The sequence below is a fragment of the Bactrocera neohumeralis genome, chromosome 5, assembly GCF_024586455.1.
Source record: "Bactrocera neohumeralis isolate Rockhampton chromosome 5, APGP_CSIRO_Bneo_wtdbg2-racon-allhic-juicebox.fasta_v2, whole genome shotgun sequence".
NCBI classification, from domain to species: Eukaryota; Metazoa; Arthropoda; class Insecta; order Diptera; family Tephritidae; genus Bactrocera; species Bactrocera neohumeralis.
The window spans coordinates 70460995-70487129 of NC_065922.1; the positions used below are offsets into that span (position 1 = coordinate 70460995).

Sequence of the window (26135 nt, forward strand, 5' to 3'; positions counted from 1 at the left end):
TTAATTCTTATTTTTTATCTAATTCATTTAATAATTTTTTTATTGTTGATGTTTTTATGATGTTTAATGTTTATTTCTAAAATGAATTTAGTTTAAATTTGATTTTAGTTGTTTTTAAACTTGTTTTTGAAATTTTATAAAATAAGTTTTCATTTTGTGTTAACATTTTTATTTTGTTTAATTTGTTTATTTTAAAAAATTATTTTTTATTTTAAAATTTTATTTTTATTTGTTTTTTAAATTTATTTTTTTTTTTCAATTTTTTATTTTTTTAATTTTTTTTTTTTTTTTTTTTTTTTTTTTTTTTTTTATTTATTTTTTTTTTTTTTAATTTATTTTTTTTAATTTATTATTTTTTTTTAATTTATTATTTTTTTTTAATTTATTATTTTTTTTTAATTTATTTTTTTTTTTTAATTTATTATTATTTTTTTTTAATTTTTCATGGTTTTTTATTTATTTATTTTTACCAAATATATATATTATTTGAAATAATCTCTCACTTCGCTTTAAAAATATAACAAGTTTCCACTAAGAGAAAAGTAAAATAATACACTCATGCAATATTAAATGAAAACAATACAAAAACGCGTGTCATTTTTCTAACATTGTTGCTGTATGTTAAAATAAGAAAGTACATATACATATTTATTTCTATTAAAATGTATGCATGTGTAATAAAATTGTATAATTGTGTTCTGCTGAAGCACAAAACTTTCAAATTCGCTACGTCAAATTGATATTATGTTCCATATGTATACATGTACATACATACATATGTATGTATGTAGTTGTGTTCTGCAACTCTTTTCTGTTAAAAATATGTAACTTTTAAATTTCATGTATTCATTAATTTTAACAATCACAACAAATGCTGTGCATATGTATGTTAAGTGGTTAAAAACAAAAAAATGTCTTCAAAAATTTGCTACAAGAAATATTTTAATTGTATTGCTGCATAGCAACGCTGAAATTTTCTGCGAATTCCATTAAGAATTCAATATTTTCTTCAAATTATAATCCATGTATGTAAATGTATGGTTAGTAGGAAAATAAAATCTAACGCCCCCCATTAAATATTAGTACTTTTTGCACGTATGTACTTCCACACGATCCGCCTTTTCACATATTTATATTATTTTTTTTTGATTGTATACTTCCCTATTTACTGTACTTAAATTGTAGTATAAAATTTATAAATTATTATAAATAAAATTAAATGATGAATTCACATACACATACAGACACATTTAGCTTTCTACCTAAGATTCTTTTCGCGTATTATTAATACAAGAGAAGAAGTAAAAAACAAAAACAAATATATTAAATAATGAAAAACTTCGTAGTATAATTAAATATACATTTTATGTAAATGTTTATAAATTATAAATGAGAAATAATAAAATGAAAATGCGATAAACAAAATCTAGAAAAAAATACAACTTTTCTTTGCTCTCTCTGCTGTCTTTGTGCTGTGTAAAGTTTCTTTAGAATCATTTCACTATTTGCTGCTCTGCTGTGACTTTTAAAAGACTAAAATATTCATTAACTTTTTATAAAACAAAAAATTTTAGTACTCTACGCCTCTACCTTTTATCAACGTCTAACGTCTACTAAGGTCTCTCTCTGTATCCTCTTAAGATTGGTTGCAGGCTTTTCTAATGAAACCGCCTCCACTCTTCTATTTACGCTACTTACTCAAGTTCCTCTAATTTAATAGTTTTGTTCAAGCGAATAAGTTTCAATTTCATATTTTTATACATTTACGCATCTTATTTCTTTAAAACATGCCATTTTTCAAATCAAGATATACGCTTTTTTACCTATTAGCATAAAATATCAGCATTCCTATATTTTTATTAACATTTTTGCGTATACAAAATAAAAGGAATCAATTTAACAAAGATATTGCTAATTCATCCGACAAAAATAAAAAATAACAATACTTATGCATTAATTTGAGGGAAAACTTATTATAAAGTAATTTTATGCAAATGTAAACAGCCCACTTAATAAAAATGTAATACATAGATGATAAATGTAATGGAAATTTTATTCTTACTTACGGAATGTGAGTTGTGTCAACAAAAAAGCTGCTGAAATGATAGATTTTGTGGCGGTGCAACTATTTAGGAGCCGATTGCTAGCTGTAAAATCTCCATTCTTTTTCACAACCATCTAATAGCTTTTTTAAATTTAAATTATTGCAACTTAATATATGTTATTTATTCAATTATTAAAAATTAAAATTATGAATTATTTTTTAATTACATTATTGAAATGTCATTTCATTTATTACAAGCACATTGCAACTATTATCGTAACTGCATTAAAAATACCGCTAGTACTTTCATGTATAGTGAGAACCATTGCCCGAATTTATTCGTTATTTTCGCGTCGGTAATGTCACAACGCAGCACATTACACTGTGTGGAAGTTATTGATACGAAGCTAAACTTTTATTTCATTATTTATTAATTTTATCACTATTAATTTAACTACTATTCTGTTTGAAATACGCTTTACGATCAGCAAACGAAATATCAAAAAGGCGGAAATGCTACAGCAGCATATTGCCAACATGCGCTAAAATTTTAAAAAATATTTAAAGGTTGCCATATTTCGTAACTACAATTTTTATGGCGATTGCCTTAACGTTATATCATCTTTAATATAAACTCATCTCGCATTTAATTATATTATTTTCATTTAATAATTATATTTTAACCGTCAGCATTTTAGCTATTTATTTTATAAAATATTTGTGTTATTATGTATTTTTAGGCTTCGGCTGTGTTTAGTAATCTTAGCGCTTTGCATTTCTTGCGACCCTGCACTGGTCCAATCAGCTGTTTGCAAACGTCAATGGAAATAAACAAAAATATTTGTGGCAACGAATTACAAAATTTATATTTTTCCTTAATTTGTGTATATTTTTAAATAAAATTAGTGAAATTTTGGTGGTGGTTTTAGTAAAATGGGTTTTCCACGTATATTAAGTAAAAATAATAAGATATATACGAAATTGGGTGAGTTTTGCTTGTCGGGTGATGCGAGCTTCTGGATTGTTTGTCAAGTGTGCCAAGAGGAGCTACAGACACAAGATCAATTCTGGAAACATATACAAGATGAGCACAATTTCATGCATGGTTTGGGATTTAAACAGGTGAGTTGTGCACAAATTATTGCATATGTAAACATGCTTAGACTCAATTGTTTTGTGTACAATTTGTAACAGGAACAAGCACGAAATTATATGGAGCCTGAGGCGACCACAACACACATTATGCCTTTGCCATTATATCGTAAAGTGAATGAAGAAGAACTACGTGCCAGTGGTGCACTTGAGCATGGTGGCGATAATTCACAAGAAAAACAAGAGCCAAAGGACTATACAGAAATGCGCGCCATCGAACCGAATGCCGTAGAAATCGACATAAAAGTCGAACCGCCTAGTATAAGACATGCGTTAGCATTGGCACCACCACCGCCCGTACCGCAGACCGTACACTCCGTTGGTAATGTTGCTGCTGGCGCCGTAACTGGTGTCGCACATCAAAACGTTGAGGTAAGCACAGCTACGCCAGCCTTATATCAACTGCCACAAGTGACACCAGCAGCAAGTTCATATGGCACCACAATTATACATAGTGCACCGACCCTAACACACACAATGGGTATGTCAAACGCAGCGGCAGCTGCGGCCTTGATGTCCCAAGAAATGCCAAAAGAATCGAATAGCACTACGGCGAGCGCCAGTAGTGCGATGTCGTCAGAAGATGGTGAACGCTGGTATGTATGCGATTATGAAACCTGCGGCCTAAAGTTCAAATATCAGTCACGTTTAGAGTTGCACCGGGCTGTGCACAGTAAAGAGCGACGTTTTGCGTGTGAGCTTTGCGGCGCCTCGTTCAAACAATCGTGCAATCTGTCGACGCATCGTAAGAAAAAACATTTTCTGAAAGGTTCAAAAGGACTAGTGCCGCAGCGTTTTTAAAATGCAACGCAACAAAACTAATTATAAATTGATTTTTTTTTTTAATTAGTACACTGTTTTTATTATTTCTATACTTTTTTGCGTCATTTGCAAATGTAGTTGCAATATTACTTTTTAGTACCAATAACAAAAACTAGTGTAGTTTATAAGGAAAAATAGCCTTTTAAAAATACAAAATATTTCACTTTTAAAAGAAATAAAGAAGTGAAGTTGAAAAATATATTATATTTTTCCCAGAAATTCGTGCAAGTTCAAGTTTAGTCTTAAGAAAAAATGTTTTTTTTTCTCTTTAGTGTTAAGACATTTCTTTTGAAATACATATTTACAAAAATATATATATACTTTTTCTATACTGTATATGTAAATAACATTTTACATTATTAAGTGCATATGCATGAAGTATTGTAAAATGTGAATGTTTGGTTGTTCAAAGATCAAACGCGATGGTACAATTAATATGTTTTTAAGATTTTAGTGGATAATAAATTCTTTTTGCCCCGATTAAGTACAAAAATAAAATTTCTTGTTTTTATTCATAGATTATGGAATAAATAGAGTCAGATACTGAGCACACTTATTTTTATCTGACCTAATACAGTTTTGTTACGACCACAGTTGCATATTCAAATACAGTTTTTATATCACTCTTCAATAAAACTGTTTATTTAGCAATTTCTCTTTTCTAAAAATATATGCATATATACATATGTATAGTTTTGTCTTATAAATAACTTTAATTATTATTGAAACAAGCTTACATTTCATAAGTTGTCTTTACCCGGAATGTAGTTTATAGTATTATATACCGCCATTTCACATCACTTTCTACCCTCAATATCGGCCAGCGAACTACTTTACATATGTGTTCATAAATTTGTTTTAAGACATAAAAATTAAAAAAAAAATTACCTTCAAGTCTTTCGCTCATCTTGCAGTTTATACATAACTTTAAGTTCGGAATGATTTATTGCGACGGATTTAGATTTTTCGTCAGGGATAATATTCTTAACACTAAAATATATATGCAGCTTACTGTATATTTCAACATGAAATATTAAGTTTCACCCACTAAAAACTTCTTCAAATACTGAATCGACACTATCGGTATTCTCTTGATCGCTACGCGCCCGTTTATAATCGCCATTTTGCCAATTTGACGTTTCCTTTACGCAGAGAAAATCACAGCCATTATTTTCGACGTCCGTTTTATTTAACTGTTTTCGCTTCAAACGCTCATGTGCTTTATTGAAATATGTCATAGTACGGTCTTTGAAGATATTGAGCGTTTGTTCAGGGAACTTTTCGCGAAACACTCCTGCAAACACAATGTTACAAAAATTTATAAAAAATCAAACTTTTCTGTACCTTGAAATACGTCTAGCATAGTCATATCCTTAATTGGATATTTAATAATTTTTTCAGCGTTTACTACACCGCGCCAACAGAACTGATTAGATACTTCGTCTGTCATAATGAAACGCCAAAGCACACGACAGAATACATCAGCATTCTCCGCAGCTATAGCAAGTGTTTCTTCGTGCTAAAAGTTTATATACAAAATTCTGTAAATTTTAGTATACTACTTGTTTACATTAGAACTTACAAGTGCGTCCCGCATCTCTTTGCTATGGTGCAGCTCATCATCCAAAATGAGCACTTCGTCGCGGCTGTTAAACGGCTGATCTGGTATTATTTTCATATATCGCTTTAGCATACGATTACCAGGTTCTTTCTTCAATTCAGTCTCAATGAGTTGCACTGCTTGCGTTAGCTTATTGAGCTTGTATTTGAATTCATTGTTAGCACGTTGCATTTGTTGAAATACGCTTTTCAATAGTGTGCCATTCTCTAGCAATTGCTTGGGTGTAAGCTTATCGATATCTATGTTGGTTTCAAGCTTTCCATTTATGTGTTGGGACTGAAGATCTTTCTCCGGTTGGTTGGTGTCAACTGAAATATAAAGCTTGCTTAAGTTTAAAATGTAATATAACAGTGCTGTGCTAACTTACTTTGCTGCTTGTTGGCTTTATGTTGTACACTACTTTCTGCAACGGGTTGCGTTTCGGTCGGCTTACCTTTGAAGTCTAAAAATGTATTTGTTATATCCGTTAGCTCCATAAGTGCATTTGGATCATTTAACGAAACTTTTTCTAGGTACTCAGCTTCGACATACATTGGTGCCTCATTAGTTACTACTTGAGCCGAATTTGTTTTACATTTTTTTGCATCAGCCGTACCATCCAGACAAATTGGCGTAGTGCAAAGACTCTCACTATGCTCACTAATGAAATTGGTTGTTTGCGACTTTTCATGCATCACACAAAGTTGTGCTGGTGCATAGTCATGCATCTCTTGTATGTGCGTCCAGAAATCGTTTTCATTGCGATGTTCTTGCTGACAGAAGCAGCAAATGATACAGCACTGATTAGGTTCTGCCTCTGTAATACAATAATCGCCAAATTTTTGATAAATTTTATTATTTTGTCCAAGAATACGCGTGATGTTCATATTTTTCGGGTAACTTGAGACGTTAATTCTTGAACTTGTAGGCTGCAACTACTGTGCGTACAGACACAATTTTTCAACTTTCAAATTATTATTGCAATTGTTTTATTAATAGTAAAAGTTTAATGTAAAATTGGCAAAAAGCCGCTATTGGCACAAAGAACTTGTGTGCGATAAACAAAAGTCGCATATAAATATGCACTGAATTGCATTTACAGGGTTGTATTTGTGATAAGAGTTCCCAAAATAAAATGGTAACAGTTTTAAAGCTTTTGAAGTAAAATGTTTTAGAGCTTATGTAAATTTTATAAACAAATTTTATTCTGTGGCACAATTTAAATATTTGCTAACCCGGTTTTAAAATTTCGGTATTTCATTTTACCGTTAATTTCAGTTCCTTCTTTTCACTTGAATTATTAAAAATACTTAAAAGTTATTACAAATACTTAAAATTCGAGTGCAAATTAATGTAGATGTTTTTACTAAAATACATTTTTATGGTAAATAACTACGCATGAGCAAATACACAGTTTTCCCAAATTTGAGGTTGACTTTCTTCCACCTGTTTTATTCCAAAATATTTTTTGCATAGTCCGATATATGCAAAACACCATAACGTTCAGAGGCCACGTGTAAATTTTTACCATTCACCAATTTTGAATTTATATGCGGATTGTGTAGCTCAGCGATCAGTGTGCTGCAAGCAGCGGCGGGGTCGCCTGAACCGCTTAGCGAGCCCTACAGAAAATAACTTAATTAGAAACTAAAATTAATAGCAAATCTGACTTCATACGCACCAACCAAAATTCATTGCCTGGCAAAGCGTTGCCATCCCACGCATAGGACTCCACAATTAAGGCATTTTCGTATTCCGCTGGCTGCAATTCAATTTCAAATAAATAATATACTACAATGACGATAATGACTAATCCAAAAATATTTTACCAATTTCTGCGCGGGATTGCGATTGTTTATCAATATTTTAATGCCGCCCTTAGGATGCGTCTCCGCTGTCAGTATGGCACCATCGTAAAGCACATCACAAGCGTTTTGTTTGAAATGCGAAAAGTGCACTACGTCGATGTGCGTTAAGCGCGGCGCTAACGTCAGCAGGCGTTCGCTAAAAGTTGCCAAAAATATCTTATATTGATGCTGCACTACACGCCAAACACCCAAGCCAAAGCCGACAACATGTAGATACACCTGCTTCTCAGCCAGCGCACCGCGCACATTTGCCTCCAGTAGCAGCGTATCAAAAGAGATGGCATAACGCCGCTTCATCAGCACATTGTCGAATATGAACTCGGTATTCGGCACTTTGTAATAGCGTGGCGCGTCTAATGCGCACACCTGCTCAAAAAGTTTATCTTGCGCCTCATAGAAACTGGTCCAAAGCTGACGATAGCCAACAATGCGTTTGTCTGTCTGCTCCAACTCACTTGTATTGTGGCCATAACCGTGTGCTTTCGTATTTTGCGTGGGTGTAATGACTATATCCTGCCACTCCATGACATCTGGCACCTCAAAGCGTCCACCAATCATGCCAACAATAACACCAGAGGGCTCAATTTTCGACTTATCCTCTTCAATAACGCCGCAATTGAAACGATTACCATCGTTGAGGAACTCTGTGTGCGAGGATACGGAGAGGAAAGCGGAAAGCTGCGGTGTGGAAAAAAAAAATTATTTAATGCTAATTTATGCATATATTTGAACTGGCTTACGCACTTTTATCTCATCATAGCTGAGCACATGTTTCAGCCGCAGGTTACCACTCTCAGCGCTTGTGCCAACATCATGGAAGCCGCCGAAACCTTCTTGTCCATTTAAGAGCAAATAACTATCCCCTGCGCCCATAAAAACCACACATCGCTTTTCCAGTAAACGTTGTACCAAAGCGGTGAGTGCCATGCCATTGTAAAAGGTGCGTTCGATGTCATTACCTAAAAAGATAACGGTATATAATTTAGAAGTAGCAAGAAATTTGTGTAAAGCTAATGTGGTTGTTGTTGTTGTGGCAATATAAAAAATATAACGCTATGCGCACGGACGATTAAAAATACGAACTCGTGCTGGCTACGTTCCGTCCCTGTTGAAGACGACTATAAAATAGTACGAGTCGCGCCTTCATTTCATTTAGTAGGCTAGATATGGCCTCTCTGTCAGTATATACGCGAAAAAGTCCTTTACTACTTGAAATATTGATCTGTAGTTTTGCGCACATCATTTTCTCCCCAGGAAGCTGCTCATTTGTCGGTACCGCCGATATCGGACCACTATAGCATATAGCTGCCATACAAACTGAACGGTCAAAAACAAGTTTTTGTAAGGAAAACTTGAAACTGTAAAGTGTTTTATAGCTTCAGTGCAGCCAAAGCTAACAGTTTTTCTGGTTATTTCGAAGATCTAATTTTGTTTGGATGGATGAGTTATATTATAAGACTCGATCTCTCAAGTTCTTAAATGAAAATTCATTATGTTTTGCTACGGCAGTTTAAAAAACCATTTATTCGCAAATATCTCAAAAATAGTTCCAATATTAATAAATAATACTTTTTTACAAAATATTGCACAATAAAGTTTTAATAAAAACTGTCAGAAAACTATATATAGCAACAATAACTGCGGCGTTAAACTTTCCAACGACACGCGCACTCATTCTAATATGTTTTTAACATAATCTGCTATATGTAATACACCATATTTCTCAGAGGCAATATGCAAATTTGCGCCATTCACCAGCTCCGTATTGATATGCGGATTATGCAGCTCGGTTACGAGCGTGCTGCAGGCTGTAGAAGAATCGCCGGTGGACTTCAGCATTTTCTAAAAGAAAAATAATATTAGCAAATAAGTTCAAATAATAAAATAGACACTATTCACCATCCAAAACTCGTTGCCTGGCAAAGCATTGCCGTCCCAGGCATATGAGACGATCAGCAGCATATTCTCCAGCTCAGGGGATTTCTATAAAAGAGGTAGTGTAAATATATACATACATACATATTCAAATATAATAGCAACCAACTCATGCATTTCTATGCGAAAAGTAGTGAGGTTAGAAAGTAGTGTTATATGTCATAGTATGTTAGCAATCAACCATGCATTAGTAAAATTAGGGGGTTAGAAGGAACTACATTTACTTACAGTCCAAATGCTCCCATGCAAATGTCTACCACCTCAGTCCCCAACAAAAGTTAAACAAAAAAGTTGTATTACCATATTTATGCTCACCAGCTTATCTGCTGGATTGCGTTTTGACAAAAATGTACGTATACCGCCATCAGGATGTGTGGGCGACTTATAAATGCCACCGTGCTTCAGATCGCCCCATTCGCTCAGTTTGAACCAAGAGAAGTGCACCACACCGATATGCGACAATTTGGGCAACAAGAGCTTTAAACGTTGCGCAAAGGTTTCCAAAAATACTTTCTCTTGTTGCTCGGCCGCGCGCCATACACCCAAACCAATGCCAACCACATGTATATAAGCTTGCTTGCCAGCAGCCGCCGCACGTGCCTCGCTCTCCAGCAGCAACGTATCAAAGGAGATCGTGTAACGTTTCTTCATTAGCACATTATCGAATATGTCCTTTTGTGCACGCGCATTACCAAAACGTTTGCCATCAAGCGTCACCTGCTCATACAGATAATCACGCTCATCATAAAACTGCTTCCATACACGCCTGTAATCAGCCGGACGTGAATTTGTCTCCGCATCGATGGGCAAACCGTAACCATTTTCTTTGGTATTTTGTTTGCTGGTAATTATAATATCCTGGTATTCCATAACATCGCGCCGCACAAGTCGCGCGCCAATTAGACCAATTATGACACCGTCCGTTTCAATGCGCGATTTATTGCGTTCGATGACGCCACAATTCTGCCGATTGCCGTCGTTGAGGAACTCTGTGTGTGAAGATACGGAAAGAAATGCGGAGAGCTGTTCGGAAGTGTCATAATTACGTTAGAAGTATGCTCAGTAAGAAAATGCAGCACTTACCTTGATCTCATCGTAGCAAAGCACGTCTTCTAGCAGCAACGGTGGTTTCTCGCCATCCGTGCCAATATCCAAGAAGCCACTGCAGCCACGATGGCGTGATAATAAAAGATATTTATCGTTTTTACCGAAGAAGCTAACGCAGCGCTTCGCCAGCAGGCGTTGCACAAAATCGGTGAGCGTCAAATTTTGGTAGAGCTCAAGTTCGCGTTTATTGCCTGCAATTTTGGGTATTTCTTATGTATTTACACAAATAATTATAGCACTATATGTAAATATATTTTTTTTAAGAAAGATTATTATAAAGATTATTTTTTTTTTATTTTTAATCAAAGATAACAGTATCAGTAAGCACCCAATCTGCAGCGTTTGATCACTACATAATTGTATTTATATATTTTACATGCTGTTGCGAAATGCTAAACAGGTTTTATGTATATGTTGCAGTAAAGTACCGGCATATTTGTAATGTATGCATTAAATACAAATAAAAAATTGTAGATAACGCTTTTTTTTATCTACAAGCACTTAAACTTCGATTAATCTGCAGCGTTTGATCACTTCGTAAATGTGTTTAATTTTTACATTGAATTGCGAAATGTTTAACGACTGTAAAATCTATCATTAACATACCATATTTGCATTTGTGTTCCAAGAATGCTAGATACAAGCCCAAAACTCGTTCATGTATTATTGGATAAGCAGAAGCGATTTGCTTCTCGATTTCCGGATAACGCTCTTTAGGTTGGCTTATTACACGACAGGTATTGGTGCCGAACTGTGGGTATAATAATTTTAAATATTTACGGCTACTTTTATGTTGCAAATCCATACGCACCTCTACGGGAAAGTTAGACGACTTCTTGATGAAGCTTTTAATGTCTATACGGCTCACATCCGGCTTTTCGACCTTCAAACACTTTTGTAATAAATTTGTACCAAACTCTGTTAATTTTATAGCTGCACCCGGCTTTGGCCAAACCTCCTCAAACTCTGCACCGAAAGTTGACATATTCGCTTTAATTCCAAATGTTGTGCTGTGGTCGTGAAAATTTATATATGTTCGAATTTTTGTTTGTAAATTTATGTTGACTTGTTGTGTTGCGTAAATGACGTTTAATGCTTGGTTGTGTATTATATTATTTAACAACAATATAACTTTATGCGTCAATGTGTGGTTTGTTTATGCTATAAATCTCTTACAACTTACTAAGCAAACGATAGGAAGCCAACTGAGCGGTGTCCACTCATGCGTCGGCATTTATTACACGCCGTAGCAATGAACTTCAGAGAATTTATGATTTCACAATGGGATTGACCCATACATTTTCACTTTCGTTTTTGTTTTTCTTTTACACTGCAGATTCACTACTTTACTACTTTGTTTTGTTCTTTGTTAAGCTTGCGGAGGGAAACGGAAAGTGGGTCAGAAACGCAGTTTCTACCTGTTTAATTGCAAATTGTAAACGCGAACTCGTAGTGACTGATGAAATCCAATTGGGGTAAAGCAACTAACAGCTGATCTGCTGCGTTGCCAACTATTGCTCGAACAGCATAAGAATATTTTATAATTTCCGGCTACTAGCTATTTTAAACGGAAAAACATTTCTATCAAATAAATAATTACTAAAACAACAACAAAATTCTTAACGCTTTTGGCGAACTAGAAAAAACTGTACATTTTATAAGACAGCAACAAAGCTCTTCATACTTTAAGTGAACAAGAAAATTATATGTATTTTTTATGTGACATTATGGAATTACAAAATTTACATTCACACTCAAATTAAAAATACATTTTAACAAATATTGTATTATTGTAAAATTTTCTTTGCATAATCTGCAATATGTAGAATGCCAAAACGAGGGGATACAACATGTAAATTGTTGCCGTTTACCATTTCTGTGTTTATGTGCGGATTATGCAGTTCAGAAATGAGTGTACTGCAAGCAGCAGCAGGATCCCCAGACGAAGCTAAGGCTCCCTGAAATAAATAATGTGCATAAACAATGTAATTATAAATAAATTGCTTAAGTATTAAAGCATTTTAACTAACCAGCCAAAAATCGTTTCCCGGTAATGCATTGCCCGCCCAAGCGTATGACTCCAACACCAACATATTTTTATACTCCGGTGGCTATTTCACAACAATGTAGCAATATACATACATATGTATAAACCCAATGAATATATGAATTAAGAAAGACTTACCAGCTTTTCTGAGGGATTCCGATTGCTCATAAATATTTTAATACCGCCTTCTGGGTGTGTTTCCGACAACATTAGGCCGCCATCCTGCAGATTTGCCCAGGCGGACAAAACGAAATAGGAGAAATGCACAACAGAAATGTGTGCCAATTGTGGTAACAGCTGCTGCAAACGTTCGCCAAAAGTCTCTAAGAATATTTTCTCTTGCTGCGGCACCGCACGCCACGAACCCAAACCTATACCCACCACATGTATATATATTTGTTTGTTAAGGTAAGCACCGCGTGATTCTGCTTCTAATAATAGCGTATCGAAGGCGATGGCATAGCGCTTCTTCATCATTAAATTATCAAAAATGTAATTAACATGTGGTCTTTTGAAAAAACGTTTCGAGTGCTGTGCGTTTACTTTCTCGTATATTAAATCCGCTTCTTCATAAAAATCTGTCCAAATACGACGATAATCTACATTGCGTTTATTAGCCACTGCTGCCTCCTGTGTTGTGAAACCATAGCCATTCTCCTTTGTATTCTGTGTGGCAGTTATCATTATATCTTGCCACTCCATGACCTCCCTAACTTGAAAGCGTCCACCAATCATGCCGATTACTATACCCTCGGTCTCAATTTTCGATTTGTCAACCTCAACTGCGCCTTCATTATAACGGCTGCCATCATTTATGAATTCGGTTTGTGAAGAGATAGAGAGGAAAGCGGAGAGCTGTCGAAAATTTAACAGTAACAATATATACATACTACTACAATTCGTTAGTGTTTTGTTTTACCTTAATTTCATCGTAACTCAAAACATTTTCTAACTGCAGCGGTGCTTTTTCTTCGTCAGTGCCAACTTCACAGAAACCACCATAACCTTTTTCGCCTGTGATGAGCAGGTATTTATCTATACAACCATAAAATGCAGCACAACGCTTAATCAAAAGTCTTTGTACAAGTGCAGTGAGCGTCATGTCCGCATAAATCGCACGTTCTATTTCGTTACCTGCCAATAATAATAAATTATTTTTGTGTTTTTTTCATGTTAATATTAAATTATTTACCATATTTGTTTTTATGCTCCAAAAATGCTAAATACAAGTGGAGTACTCTTTCATGTATCAAAGGATACGCAGATGCTATTTGCTCTCTGATTGCTGAATGACGTTGGGCGGGCTGACTCGTTACACGACAAGTATCGGTGCCAAACTTTGTTTAAAAGAGAATATTATAGTAAATATTAACATAAAAACTGTTATAAATAACACATACTTGCAAAGGAAAGTTGTTCGATTGCACCATGAAGCTTTCAATACTTATGTTACCTCCATCTGGTTTATTTACAATTGCGCACTTTTGCAGCAATTGCCTACCAAACGTTGTTAATTCTATCGCTGAATTGTTTTGTGGCCATATCACATTATAATCTTCACTCAGCACCAGCGCTGTGCTATCGTTGGTAGCCATTATGTGGGAAAATAGTCTTTGAATAGTAGTCCACATTATATGACTTGTCATAAACTAGCGTATTCACACGTCGAGGTATGAATGTTAAAATTTTACCCCTGGTATTGCTTTATATTAGTAACTAAAGCTAATTGCATCATAACTTAGCATGAAAAACCTGAAAGAGCCGTCAGCTTCTTTAGAAACACGTACACTCTTAATTTGTAAATTGTATACGTACATACATACATATATAAGTCTGTGTAAGAACGCCCAGTGCATGTAAATATGTATGTAAGTACGTTTGTCTGGAAACTTTAATATTATTAGTTTCTAAACATTACTTTAAAATAAAAATTATAGAATTAATAAAATTCTCTATTACCATTCTAGCATTTAAACCCATGTTTATGTAATATAACTACATACATATTTAATATAACTGTGAATAACTGTAATTCTAATTGGCTTGTCAACCAGTTGGAATGTAGAACAAAAGAAAATGGTGTGATACGAAACAGCTGTGTTGGCATGCGTTGCCAACTACTAGCCGGAAATAATTTTTTAGAACAATTTTGTATATATTTTCCGGTTCCTCACAAAAATATAATTTTTTTTAGTAATATTTCAATATCTAAAATTAATAAGTTAGCTCTTAATAAACAATAAGTAAGGGCTTTTAGTAGATAATAGTATATTCATGCAATAAGTTGCCCAAACGCATCTCTGTGTGACCAACTTATAAAGAAAAAGGAATAAGGAAAAAGATTACCGCCATATGCAAATTAAAACCGCCATTAGTGATTTTCAATTCTAGTTGGTCGCGTCGGTTGTGAAAAATGCTAAGCATTTAATTTATGATTCAAAGTGAAGTAAAGTGTAGTAAAGTGTTGTAAAAACATAATTTCAGTGTATAAATATAAAGCGAATGCCGCTTATGTTGTTTAATACGTTAAGGTAATGAAAAATACAGTAATACAATTCTTATTAGTGTGTACTTTAATCTAACCTAAAATTTGTTTGGCGTATTCAGATATGTGTAAGACACCGTAGCGTTCCGAGGCCACATGCAAATTTTCGCCATTCACCATTTTACTATTAATATGAGGATTATGTAGTTCAGCAATTAGCGTGCTGCAAGCAGCAGCAGGATCACCAGAGCTTGTGAGAGCGCCCTGAAAGTAATAAAAATTTTGCATAGAATATTTGTACATGTATGGGTATGTACATTTTACGTATACATGTATGTATGAGTGGAGCAGCATTCTACTCACCTTCCAAAATTCATTTCCGGGCAATGCATTGCCGTCCCAGGCATACGATTCAACTATTAACAGTTTTTCATATTCTGGCGGCTGAAAAGTAAAGCATTTGTACATTGTTGCTATACATTTTCAAAATTTTTACTTACTAATTTCTGTGCTGGATAACGATCGTGCACCAATGTTTCTATGCCGCCGTCAGGGTGATCTTTCGAGACAATCTTATCACCATCCGTTATAAAGTCTTTTGCAGCGGATGGTCGGAAATTTGAAAAGTGTACCACAGAAATATGTGTTAGACATAATAAAAGCGTTCGAATGCGTTCCATAAATGTTTTCAAAAATATTTTGTCTTGATGTTGTACGGCACGCCAGGCGCCCAACCCAATACCAACCACATGTAGGTACACTTGTTTGTCAGTAGCTTTACCACGCGCATCAGCCTCCAGCAGTAGTGTATCAAATGTTATGGCATAACGTTTTTTCATCAACAGATTGTCAAAAATATAGCGTGTTTTTTCATCTTTAAAAAATCGTGGTGAATTTATATATTCTACCTTATCATACAGCAAATCTTGTTCTTCATAAAAACGTATCCATAATTGTCGGTAGTCGACCTTTGGATTTTTTGTCTTCTTTGCTGATTTCGCTTTGTGACCATAGCCACGTTCTTTCGTATTTTGCATTGGTGTTATCATTATGTCCTGCCACTCCATTACATCTTCTGCCTCGAAACGGCCGCCGATTATACCTATAATAACACCTTCAATTTCTATTTTTGATTTGTCTTCTTCAATGATGCCACAATTGAAACGTCTACCATTATTTAAAAATTCGGTGTGTGAAGATACTGAAAGAAAAGCGGAAAGCTTGCGAAATAGATTGGCAAAATTAATTACTGTTATAGTCAAAATTCCACCCGCTCACCTTTATCTCATCATAACTTAAAACGTCTTTTAATAACAATGGTGGTTTTTCATCATTGGTGCCCACATCGAAAAAATTTGCCAACGTTTTTCTGCCCTTCAAAAGCAAATAGTCATCGAGTGGACCTACGAAGGCCACGCAACGTTTCTCAAGTAAACGTTGTACTAGACCTGTTATAGTCATATCTGCATAAATTGCGCGTTCCAGTTCATTACCTAAAAATTTATAGTTGGAAAAAGTAGAAATTTCGTTTGGTTAAAATTTGCATTGGTCGTTGGTTATGCGTAGGTGAAGTGTCATAATTTGTTTAAGTTAAATTTGCTTGAGTGTTAATTAATCAATGTGAAGAAAATGTGAAAGTGCTATTAATTAATGTGAAAATATGTGAAAAAAATGTGAAAGTGTTATTAATTAATGTGAAAATATGTGAAAAATGCGTGCGTTTGAAATTATTTCAACTCGGAAATGTCAACATTACTACCGTTATTACAGCAGGTAATATTTTTGCTATTATATTTATAAATATGCATATATACATATACATACACATATTTTGTATTTTTTATACATATTTTAGTTATAGCAATACAAAATTCAAAATTTTGAACTTATATTATTCATACATATGTACATGTAATACTTTGCATTGAACCAACTCACCATATTTGCATTTATGCTCCAAGAATGCCAAATATAAGCTAACAACACGTTCGTGTATTATCGGATAAGCAGAAGCAATTTGTTTTGCAATTTCATGATAGCGTTCCTTTGGTTGACTCATTACCCGGCATGTATCGCGGCCAAACTATACATTTTTTATCAAAAAATAAATAACTTAAACATTTGTATTTTATTAATGCAACTACTTGCCTTGATTGGAAAGCGTAAAGATTGCTCTATGAGATCCTCTACGTCAATATCACTTATATCAGGTTTTTGCACATATGCCGATTTATGCAGTAATCGCTTGCCGGCTGGGGTGAGCAAAATTTCTGAACCATATGGCGGCCAAATCTGTTCAAGTTCTTTATCATCAAACTTAGACCTTTTAGATTTAAACCACTTTTTACCGCCACAAGCGAACATTTTTAAATTTTTGAGTTTTTTTTTCTTATAAAAAGGACAAAGTTCTAATAGTACATTTCTAAAATAATTGCGTTGTAGCACATCCCACCGAGTATGTATATATGTTTTAAAAATGGAAATTTGCGTTGTATTATGTTTATATTACATCTCCATATGTATGTACTTATATATGTATGTGGGTTTAGTAGGTATCTATGGCTATGCAGTTCATTTTAGCCCGCTGCAAACTGATTTGAATTCCTACGCCCAATTGAAAAAATAATGGTTTTTATATATTTTTAGCAGCCTATACACATAATTTATGTATTTGTGTAATTGTGCTTCCAATGTTTATTCAGATTTCCAAATAAAGTAAATTTTATGTGCAATCTCAAATGTAAACAAATAATCCAGCTGGACGAGCCGCAGCGTTGCCAACTAAAACTTTGTTTTTTTCTTTTAATGAATACTTATAATTTTTAGTTATTTTAATTGACATTTTTATTAGCGAAAATAAAAAAATTCCTTGCCACATTTAGTACAAAAACAATTACAGAATTAAAACAATATTTTCTTTAAAACGAATTTATTTTTATGTATATTATTTCAATACGTGAAATGATAACATCAGTTTAAAATTTTTGCTTCACTGTAAATATTTTTTATAGAACAAGCTTTAATGTATTTAACAGCACATAGTATATCAAACAGCATATATTTAAATATATATACATATATATAGTATATATTAGAAAAATACATTTTATTTCAATCATACACATAAAAGCAATACATCAACAATTGCAAATTGTTATAAAATTTACACTAATTAATAATTAATTTAGAGGAGCGCTTTTCTTGCAAAATCTGAAATATGTAAAACACCAAAACGATCTGATGCTACATGCAAATTTTCACCATTCACCATTTTTGTGTTGATATGTGGATTGTGTAGTTCTGTGATGAGTGTGCTGCAGGCGGCTGCAGGGTCGCTGGAAGTTATTAGAGAACCCTGTAAACAAACATTTAAAAATGCATAACCTTATGGATTAAAATATATTTTTTTTCGATAAAGTAAACCTACATGCCAGAATTCGTTTCCAGGCAACGCATTACCATCCCATGCATACGATTCCACCACAAGCATATTTTCAAATTCACTTTCCTAAAATTGGAAACATACATACATATATGTACATACATATGTATAAGTAATATGTTGGCACAGTACAACACGCTTTAACGGTTTACCAATTTTTGCGCTGGGTTCCTATTGCTAAGGAATATCTTAATGCCACCAGCTGGGTGCGACTCGGCAGCTAATACACCACCATCTTCAAGATTCGCCCATGCCGTCATGTTAAAATAAGAAAAATGTACCACGCTAATGTGTCCCAAACAGGGTAATAGTTCTTGCAAACGTTCGCCAAAGGTCTCAAGGAAAATTGTATCCTGATGCATGACAGCGCGCCAGGCGCCTAATCCAATGCCAACCACATGTAAATACACTTGTTTGCTTGCAGCAGCGCCACGCGCATTAGCCTCCAACAAGAGTGTATCGAAAGATACAGTGTAGCGTTTTTTCATCATCAAATTATCGAAAATATACGTAGTGTTTGGTATTTTGTAGAAACGTGTCCTATTTTGACCGCTTATATTTTCATATAGCAAATCTTGTTGCTCATAGAAACTTGTCCACAAATTGCGATAATTAACAGCAGGATTCGTTGTACTTGTGGCTTCTTGAGCTGTATAACCGTAACCGTGTTTTTTAATATTTTGCTCTTTGCTCACTATTATGTCCTGCCAGTCCATAGCTTCGCGTGCTTGAAAGCGTGCACCAATAATGCCAACTATAACACCAACCCGTTCTATTTTGGATTTATCCACTTCGATTATGCCAGCGTTTCTGCGATTGCCATCGTTTAGGAATTCCGTGTATGATGATACAGATAGGAAAGCAGAAAGCTAAAAGCGTATATACAAAAATTGACGTTTAAATAAAAAAATAAAAAATATTTGTGCTACAAAAGTTTATAGATCTTACTTTCATTTCATCATAGCTTAGCACATCTTTCAGCAGAAATGGTGCTTCCTCTTTCGGCGTACCTACATTATAAAATTTACCCAAACCTGTCTCGCCGCTCATCAACAAATAATGATCCAGCGGTCCTACAAAGGAGACACAACGCTTCTCCAGCAATCGCTGCACCAAAGCTGTTAGCGTCATGCCATTGTACAATTCGCGCTCTATATCTGTACCTATAAATATAATATGCTTTAGTACCGCAAACACATATAAAAAAAGTTAAATTTTGTTTCTAACAAACCGTATTTTATTTTGTGCTCCAAAAAAGCCAAATACAAATGCAGCACACGCTCATGTATTACGGGATAGGCAGATGCAATTTGTTTAGTGATTTCTGCATAACGTTCCGCCGGCTGACTCATTACACGACACGTATCCGTGCCGAACTATTTAATAATATATATGTATATGTTTAATAATATAATAATCTACACATAAAAGCAATCAAACACGTTGATGAGTAGTGTATGAAGATGTACCTTTATTGGAAATTTTGCCGATGTTTCCATAAAACTTTCGATACTTATTTGCGTTGCATCAGGTTTGAGCACATCAGCGCATTTCAGCAGCAATTCCTTACCAAAGTTTGTATATATCAATACAGAATCTCGCTTTGGCCATACTTGCTTCAATTCTGCTTCTGCATCTGCATCTTCTTCAGTTGCACTAGCGCCAGTTGTAAATAAGTTTTTAAACGTACGAAGCATTATTTTTTAGCTAGTAATGCCGCTAAATCTAAATTTTTGCACAGTGTACTGTAACACACTTGTGCAGCCACTAATTCCCTTCTTGGCATTTCATCACAATTTATCTTTAAAAGCCATAATTTTGTATTTTCTCTATCTGCTTAAGTTGCGGGAAACTCTTTATTGTTTTGTTTTGTTGTTATTGCCGCCTGTTGCGTTCATCAGCTGTTGTTTGCGAATAAGCTCGCTCGTTTACTTGTAGTATATTGCAATTTTTTAATTGAGGTGAAAAAATGTAATTGCACTTGTTATATATTGTATATTTTTTATTAATGTAAAAAAAAAAGTATCAAATACAATTGCTGGAAGAAGTTTAAGCTGTAAATATTGCAATTTCTTTGTAATATCTGTTATTAAAATTGTGCTTTTAAATTAATACGCAAGTGAAGGAAAACGGCTCAGCTCAGGTTTGCAATTGCAGTCGATGCAGTTTTGCTCGGCGTTGCCAACTACTGTATAAAGTTTGAAGCATTCAGTTTGATATGAAAATATTTTATAAACGCTGAAGTTGCATCTTCGATGGTTTACAATATTTATCTAAAAGAAACATTTAGTTTTAAAGAAATAGTGATTTTTCTAAGCTCGTAATGAAATTTAAAACCGTTGTTTATATGAACTAATCGAAGACAAGTCTAAACATCGACAAATATTAAATGGGAAGCCTATATTTGCTGTCTTGTTAGACTCCTCATTATCAGAAGGCTAATTATGAGTGCATTTCTTGTCTAAACTCGTTTTAATAGATTTTATTTGAATTTGAGTTTGACATACTTGCTGTCTGTATATGCGTACCAGTTCATTAGTTCGCGAGACATCGAACTAAAATTTGGCGCTCGCCCTTTTTTTCCTCCAGAAGCTGCTCACTTTTCGGAGGCGCCATTTCGAATATCATGTAGACGTCATACAAATGGAATAATGGAATCAAGACCTTGTATGAAAACTTTTTTATTTGTTAAGATATCTTCACGAAATGTGGCATAGCTTATTGTGCAAAGCAACGCTACAATTTCCCAACAATTTGTTTAGTTGGAACTACTATAGCACATAGCTACCATATAAACGGAGTGCTTGAAATCAAGTTCTTATATAGAAAACTTTTTTATTTCACAAGATATCTTCATGAAATTTGTTATAGCTTATTCTTCAGATCAACATCATAAACTGCCAACAAATTGTACGGTTCGTCCTACTGTAGCATATAGCTGTCATACAAACTGCTCTTTCAACATCAGGGTCTTGTTTGAAAATTTTTTTGCAGTGTATTATAGCTTCGGTGCAACCGTAGTTAACGGTTTTTCTTGTTTAATAAGTGCTTATAATAAATAAAACAGCATTTTTTAAGTTAGTAATTCTTTTTGCTTTGGTACTCGTACTTTTCAGTTTATTTCATAATCATATTTTATTTAAATTTTTAACTTTTTTTCTTACATTAGTATACATTTGCATTGCACTAAAATGTTTTGCCTCATAAATCATAATTAGTTTAAAATATATGTATATATATATTCTTTAGTTTTTACATTGATAGGGACGTTAATAAATGTTGGCAACGCGAAATCTCTTCAACATTTTCTCTCAGCTTTTCATACACGTTTCGTTAGCTTTCATTTTCAAATTCTGCTTGGTTTATTTTTTTTTTAATTTTTTTACAAATAAACGTATATTTAGTGCACGCCTTAAAGGCGCAGAGCATAGTTTTTTCTCAGTAATTTTAAACTTACAATTTTTTCTACTCAAGCAACGGGAGTTTTTCTTAACAAATGCGCACAGAAAAGTAGAAATAAATTTGCGTTCTTTTTGAAATAACTGTTTAGTTAATTTTTACACGCTAAAACTGTTCACTAATATGCTTTATAATTCCATTATTATATATGCATATTTTAATACTCCTTTTGCTTTGGTTTCAGTTGCTATGCTACTTAAAAACTAACAGTTTGCGACTTTTTAACTTTTTTTTGAATCTATAATTTTCTTTAAAATATTTAATACATATTTTTAAGTATTACTTTGTATTTGCTTGCTTTACACTTCCTCCTCTGCTCCTTCTAATTTTCTTCATACACTTTGCTTATAATATTTCCTTCCACATAAGTTCCCAGCATTTCTCCTTTCACTCCATACACATAATTGTTAAATTTTAAGAAATAAATCCTTTTCAATTCATAATTGCATTTCGTCAGGGAGTTTTGGTTTTACAAACTAAAACTATTGTTTAACTAAAGTATCCATGTAGTAGCTTCTAGTCGGCTTCTAAATATTCATTTTTTAAGCAAATGAATTTACTGTTACTTAGTGTTTTTTTTTTTGTTATCTTATTATTTCACCTGAAAATCCATAGAATGCATATACGCTTCCATTTAAGTGAAATAAATATAATAAAAATTACCATTCATAAGTTCATACGCAGCGCAAGTTTCGAGAGTTTAAAAATACGTAGTACTTAAGTTCACTAAACATTTACTACCATAATATAGAGTCTATATATTTATATAATAAATTCAGCTAGAGTTTCGAAAATTAACGTACTTAGTGTAAACCTTTGCAAGTATAACGGTAAAGGAAGGTGGTAACTGTGTGTTGCGCACGCGTTACCAACCACAGACAATTAGGCGCGTGGTAAAGAGGATGTGAGTGCTTGCAGTAAAAGCTGGTACACTGAGCAAAATTTAATAAACTAACGAAATTGCGGTGTGATCATTAATGTTTTGGTGTGGTGAATTTTACGCGAGAGCTTCACTTGCATGCTTAGGCGGTTATTTAAAATATGCGTGAGGTATTGGAAATAAAAATAATTTTAAAAAATATATAATTTAATTTTAACAAATTTTAATTTTGTGACATTTTACTTAATTTTTTTTTGGTATACATAACATTTTCTAAAATTAATTTAATTTAATTAAAAAATTTGTATGGAAAAAAAATGAAATAATAAAAAAAATTAACAAAATAGTTTTAATGAAATAATAATTTTCCAGTTAATAAAAATTTACATTTATTTTTGAATACTAAAAAAATTAACTAACAATAACTTTAATGAAATAATATTATTATTAAAAAATTTTATATAAATATTATTTAATATCATGATTTTATTTAAGTCAAAATTTGTTGAAATATTGGAAAAAAAATCTTTTATAAAATCAATAATGATTTTATTTAAGCAAATTTTATTAGAATTAATAGAAATGAAACCTTTTCTAAAAAAAATATTTATAATTTTAAATTAATAATATTTTAATAGAAATAATAATTAAATTCGATTAAATTTTAATTTATTTTTTATTGAAACAAATTTAATTTTAATGATCAGCTAATTTAATTCCAATTAATAAAAATTTAAAATTTTAAAAATAATATTATTTAACATAATTTTGTAAATAAGCCAATTTTTTATTTAAAATTTTAAATTAATAGTAATTTCAATGAATTAATTAGTTAGTTATATTTAATTTTGATTTAAATTTTATTATTTTTTTATTCATACTTTGTTTTAAAAAGTTTATTTTTAATGAAATAATATTTTAATTCCAATTAAAAAAATTTAAAATTGTTTTTAAACAAATTTTTTTTGTATAATTTTGTGAAAAAGTAAATGTTTTTAATAAAAATCATTGAATTATATAGTTATTTAAACAAATTTTGTTATTAGAAAAATAATTTTTTTTTAGAAACAAATTTTTGATTTAAAATATTAAATTTATAATATTTTAAAAGAAGTTATAATTTAATGTTTTAAAGTTTGATTGAAAGTTTTATTTATATTTTATTTCAAAAAAATTAATTTTATACAATAATAATTTAATTCCAATTAATAAAAATTTAAAATTTTATAAATAATATTTTTTAAGTAAAAATGTTCAAATAATTGAAGATTTTTTATTTATTAAAATTAATAATGATTTTATTTAAGCAAATTTTTTAAAAATTATTGGAAAAATGATCTTTTCTAAGAAATTAATTTTTTATTTAAAACTTTAAATCAATAATAATTAAAGAGAAATAATAATTTAGTTATAACAAATTTTGATTAAAACTTTATTAAATTTTAGTTTGTATTTTATTTCAAAAAATTTAATTTTAATGATTATTATTATTATTATATTTTTTTCTTTATATTTATTTAATAAATTTTTGGGAAAAAGCAAATTTTTTAATAATAAAATTATTGAATTATATTTTTATTTAAAAGAATTTTGTTAAAAATTATTAGAAAAATTAAACTGTTCTTAGAAACAATTTTTTTATTTATAAGTTATTTTTTTATTTATAAGTTATAGTTATAAACAATAATTTTTTTTAAATTATATTAAATTTTTATTTAAAGTTTTTATATTTTAATTTAAAATTTTATTAAATTTTAATTTATAATTTATTTCAAAAAAATTAATTTTAACAAATTTAAATTTTAATTAATAATAATTTTTTTAATAAAATCTTTTATTTAATAAAATTTTTTTGTTAATAAAAATTAAAATCAAGAATAATTTCATTGAAGTTTATTGAAGTCAAAATTTGTTAATCTATTAAAATTGATTTTTTTTCTATTATACTCTATTTTAACTTTTATTTAAAAATGTGCAATTAAATTTAAAAAAATTAAAAAAAAAAGTTTTTTTAAATGTTTTTAATTTTTTTAGCTAAACTTTTTATTTAGTTTAAATCATTTTGTTAATAATATTTCAAAGTAATAATAATTTTACTGAAGTCAAAATATGTTATAATTCAATTATTACTTAATTAAATTATTATTTTTTCTCAATGTAGTGCTTTCAAGATGTGAAAATTGCAACTTTTCCTTTTTCATTAAGCATTCATTTAAATTTTATAAATTATTAATGTATTATTAATTTATTCTAAATAAATTTTGTTATTCAATAAAATAAATTAAAAAAAATTAATTAATTAATAATAATTTTAATTAATTAATAATTTAAATATTTTTAATAATAATTAAATTTGAAAACGTTTAATTTTGTTATATTATTATTAATTAATTAATTTTTTTAGCAATTATTTTTTTTAAATTAATTTTTTGATTCAATTAAAATATTTTTGTTAATAAAAATTAAATATCTTTATAATTAATTATTTCATTGAAGTTAAAATTTCTTAAAACAAAATTATTATTTAAAAAAAAAATTTTACTTTCTCGCATATTTTTGCTAATAAAAATTAAATATTTTTATAATTAATTATTTCATTGAAGTTAAAATTTGTTGAAACAAAATTATTATTTCCAAAAAACTATTATATTCTCGCAGTATAGTTCTTCTAAAAGGCATAAATAATGCTTATTCGCAATTCTGTTGACTAATTCACAAACAAATGATTGAGATCAAGTTCATTACTAATACACCTCAGCTCTTTTGCTTCACTTCTTTAGCATTTCTGTGGTGAAAAAAATGGTTTTGACGAAAAAAAACTTTTTTAGGGTATTTTCTGTTATGAATTTGCAGTGTTATCAGCTGTTTTTGCACTTTCAAATTAAGTAAACGATTATTAAATAAAAATTTCATGTTTCCGCATTTGGTTCGTCTGTCATATTTTCACCGCGCTGACAATCAGCTGTTGCAACTTCACCTCAACTCACCATATATGGTGCTCACTGAAAATTTTTTTGCAGTTTTCGTTTACATTTTTGTTGCAAATTTTTCACTTTTTCCTTGTTTTGCATTTTGGCATACGGTTTTTTTATTTTGGTGTTACAGTTATATATTTTTATATACTAAAATCTCAAAATGTTTATATGTAGGTTATGTACGTACTAACGGTATACTAAGTAAATAGGTGGAGAGGCGGAAACTCAAGTTACTGGGTATAGTTTGTATGTAACTAGTACACTTTACGGTTATTTTTTACTCGGTAATAGTTGAGAATACTGTCTATATTTTTTTACA

At 31.4% G+C, this 26135-nt stretch overlaps 6 protein-coding genes across 8 annotated transcripts; 1 reads left to right on the forward strand and 5 right to left on the reverse strand.

Annotated features, from left to right (window-relative positions):
* Nucleotides 1–2843: 2843 nt before the first annotated feature.
* Nucleotides 2844–4516, forward strand: LOC126757963 (AT-rich binding protein). Its single transcript, XM_050471902.1, has 2 exons — nt 2844–3166; nt 3239–4516. The coding sequence occupies exons 1-2, from the start codon at nt 2978–2980 to the stop codon at nt 3995–3997; spliced, it is 948 nt and encodes a 315-aa protein (XP_050327859.1). The 5' UTR covers nt 2844–2977; the 3' UTR covers nt 3998–4516.
* On the reverse strand, nt 4514–6769 carry LOC126757961 (uncharacterized). Its single transcript, XM_050471901.1, has 4 exons — nt 6007–6769; nt 5601–5947; nt 5363–5537; nt 4514–5312 (listed from the first exon to the last, which is right to left on the reverse strand). Exons 1-4 carry the CDS (start codon nt 6503–6505, stop codon nt 5059–5061), a joined length of 1275 nt encoding a protein of 424 aa, XP_050327858.1. The 5' UTR covers nt 6506–6769; the 3' UTR covers nt 4514–5058.
* A 201-nt stretch (nt 6770–6970) lies between these two features.
* Nucleotides 6971–12025, reverse strand: LOC126757960 (uncharacterized). 3 transcript variants are annotated; one of them, XM_050471899.1, is made up of 7 exons: nt 11712–12025; nt 11340–11538; nt 11135–11279; nt 8231–8445; nt 7448–8164; nt 7300–7380; nt 6971–7240 (listed from the first exon to the last, which is right to left on the reverse strand). In XM_050471899.1, exons 1-7 carry the CDS (start codon nt 11822–11824, stop codon nt 7070–7072), a joined length of 1641 nt encoding a protein of 546 aa, XP_050327856.1. In that variant the 5' UTR covers nt 11825–12025; the 3' UTR covers nt 6971–7069. The 3 variants fall into 3 exon arrangements, with proteins under 3 accessions (XP_050327856.1, XP_050327855.1, XP_050327857.1); XM_050471898.1 differs by lacking the exons at nt 6971–7240; nt 7300–7380; nt 7448–8164; nt 8231–8445 and adding exons at nt 8966–9328; nt 9386–9469; nt 9722–10444; nt 10505–10719 and having other exon boundaries at nt 11712–12011; XM_050471900.1 differs by lacking the exons at nt 6971–7240; nt 7300–7380; nt 7448–8164; nt 8231–8445 and adding exons at nt 8966–9328; nt 9386–9469; nt 9737–10444; nt 10505–10719 and having other exon boundaries at nt 11712–12010.
* A 187-nt stretch (nt 12026–12212) lies between these two features.
* On the reverse strand, nt 12213–14980 carry LOC126758659 (uncharacterized). Its single transcript, XM_050473010.1, has 7 exons — nt 14535–14980; nt 13976–14327; nt 13768–13912; nt 13495–13709; nt 12714–13430; nt 12559–12639; nt 12213–12486 (listed from the first exon to the last, which is right to left on the reverse strand). The coding sequence occupies exons 2-7, from the start codon at nt 14219–14221 to the stop codon at nt 12316–12318; spliced, it is 1575 nt and encodes a 524-aa protein (XP_050328967.1). The 5' UTR covers nt 14222–14327; nt 14535–14980; the 3' UTR covers nt 12213–12315.
* Nucleotides 14981–15053: 73 nt separating this feature from the next.
* Nucleotides 15054–17822, reverse strand: LOC126758660 (uncharacterized). The gene is made up of 6 exons (XM_050473012.1): nt 17209–17822; nt 16999–17143; nt 16339–16553; nt 15561–16280; nt 15424–15504; nt 15054–15324 (listed from the first exon to the last, which is right to left on the reverse strand). Exons 1-6 carry the CDS (start codon nt 17422–17424, stop codon nt 15154–15156), a joined length of 1548 nt encoding a protein of 515 aa, XP_050328969.1. The 5' UTR covers nt 17425–17822; the 3' UTR covers nt 15054–15153.
* A 325-nt stretch (nt 17823–18147) lies between these two features.
* LOC126758752 (uncharacterized) lies at nt 18148–20427 on the reverse strand. The gene is made up of 6 exons (XM_050473127.1): nt 19972–20427; nt 19734–19878; nt 19451–19665; nt 18655–19371; nt 18488–18568; nt 18148–18415 (listed from the first exon to the last, which is right to left on the reverse strand). The coding sequence occupies exons 1-6, from the start codon at nt 20197–20199 to the stop codon at nt 18245–18247; spliced, it is 1557 nt and encodes a 518-aa protein (XP_050329084.1). The 5' UTR covers nt 20200–20427; the 3' UTR covers nt 18148–18244.
* Nucleotides 20428–26135: the final 5708 nt, after the last annotated feature.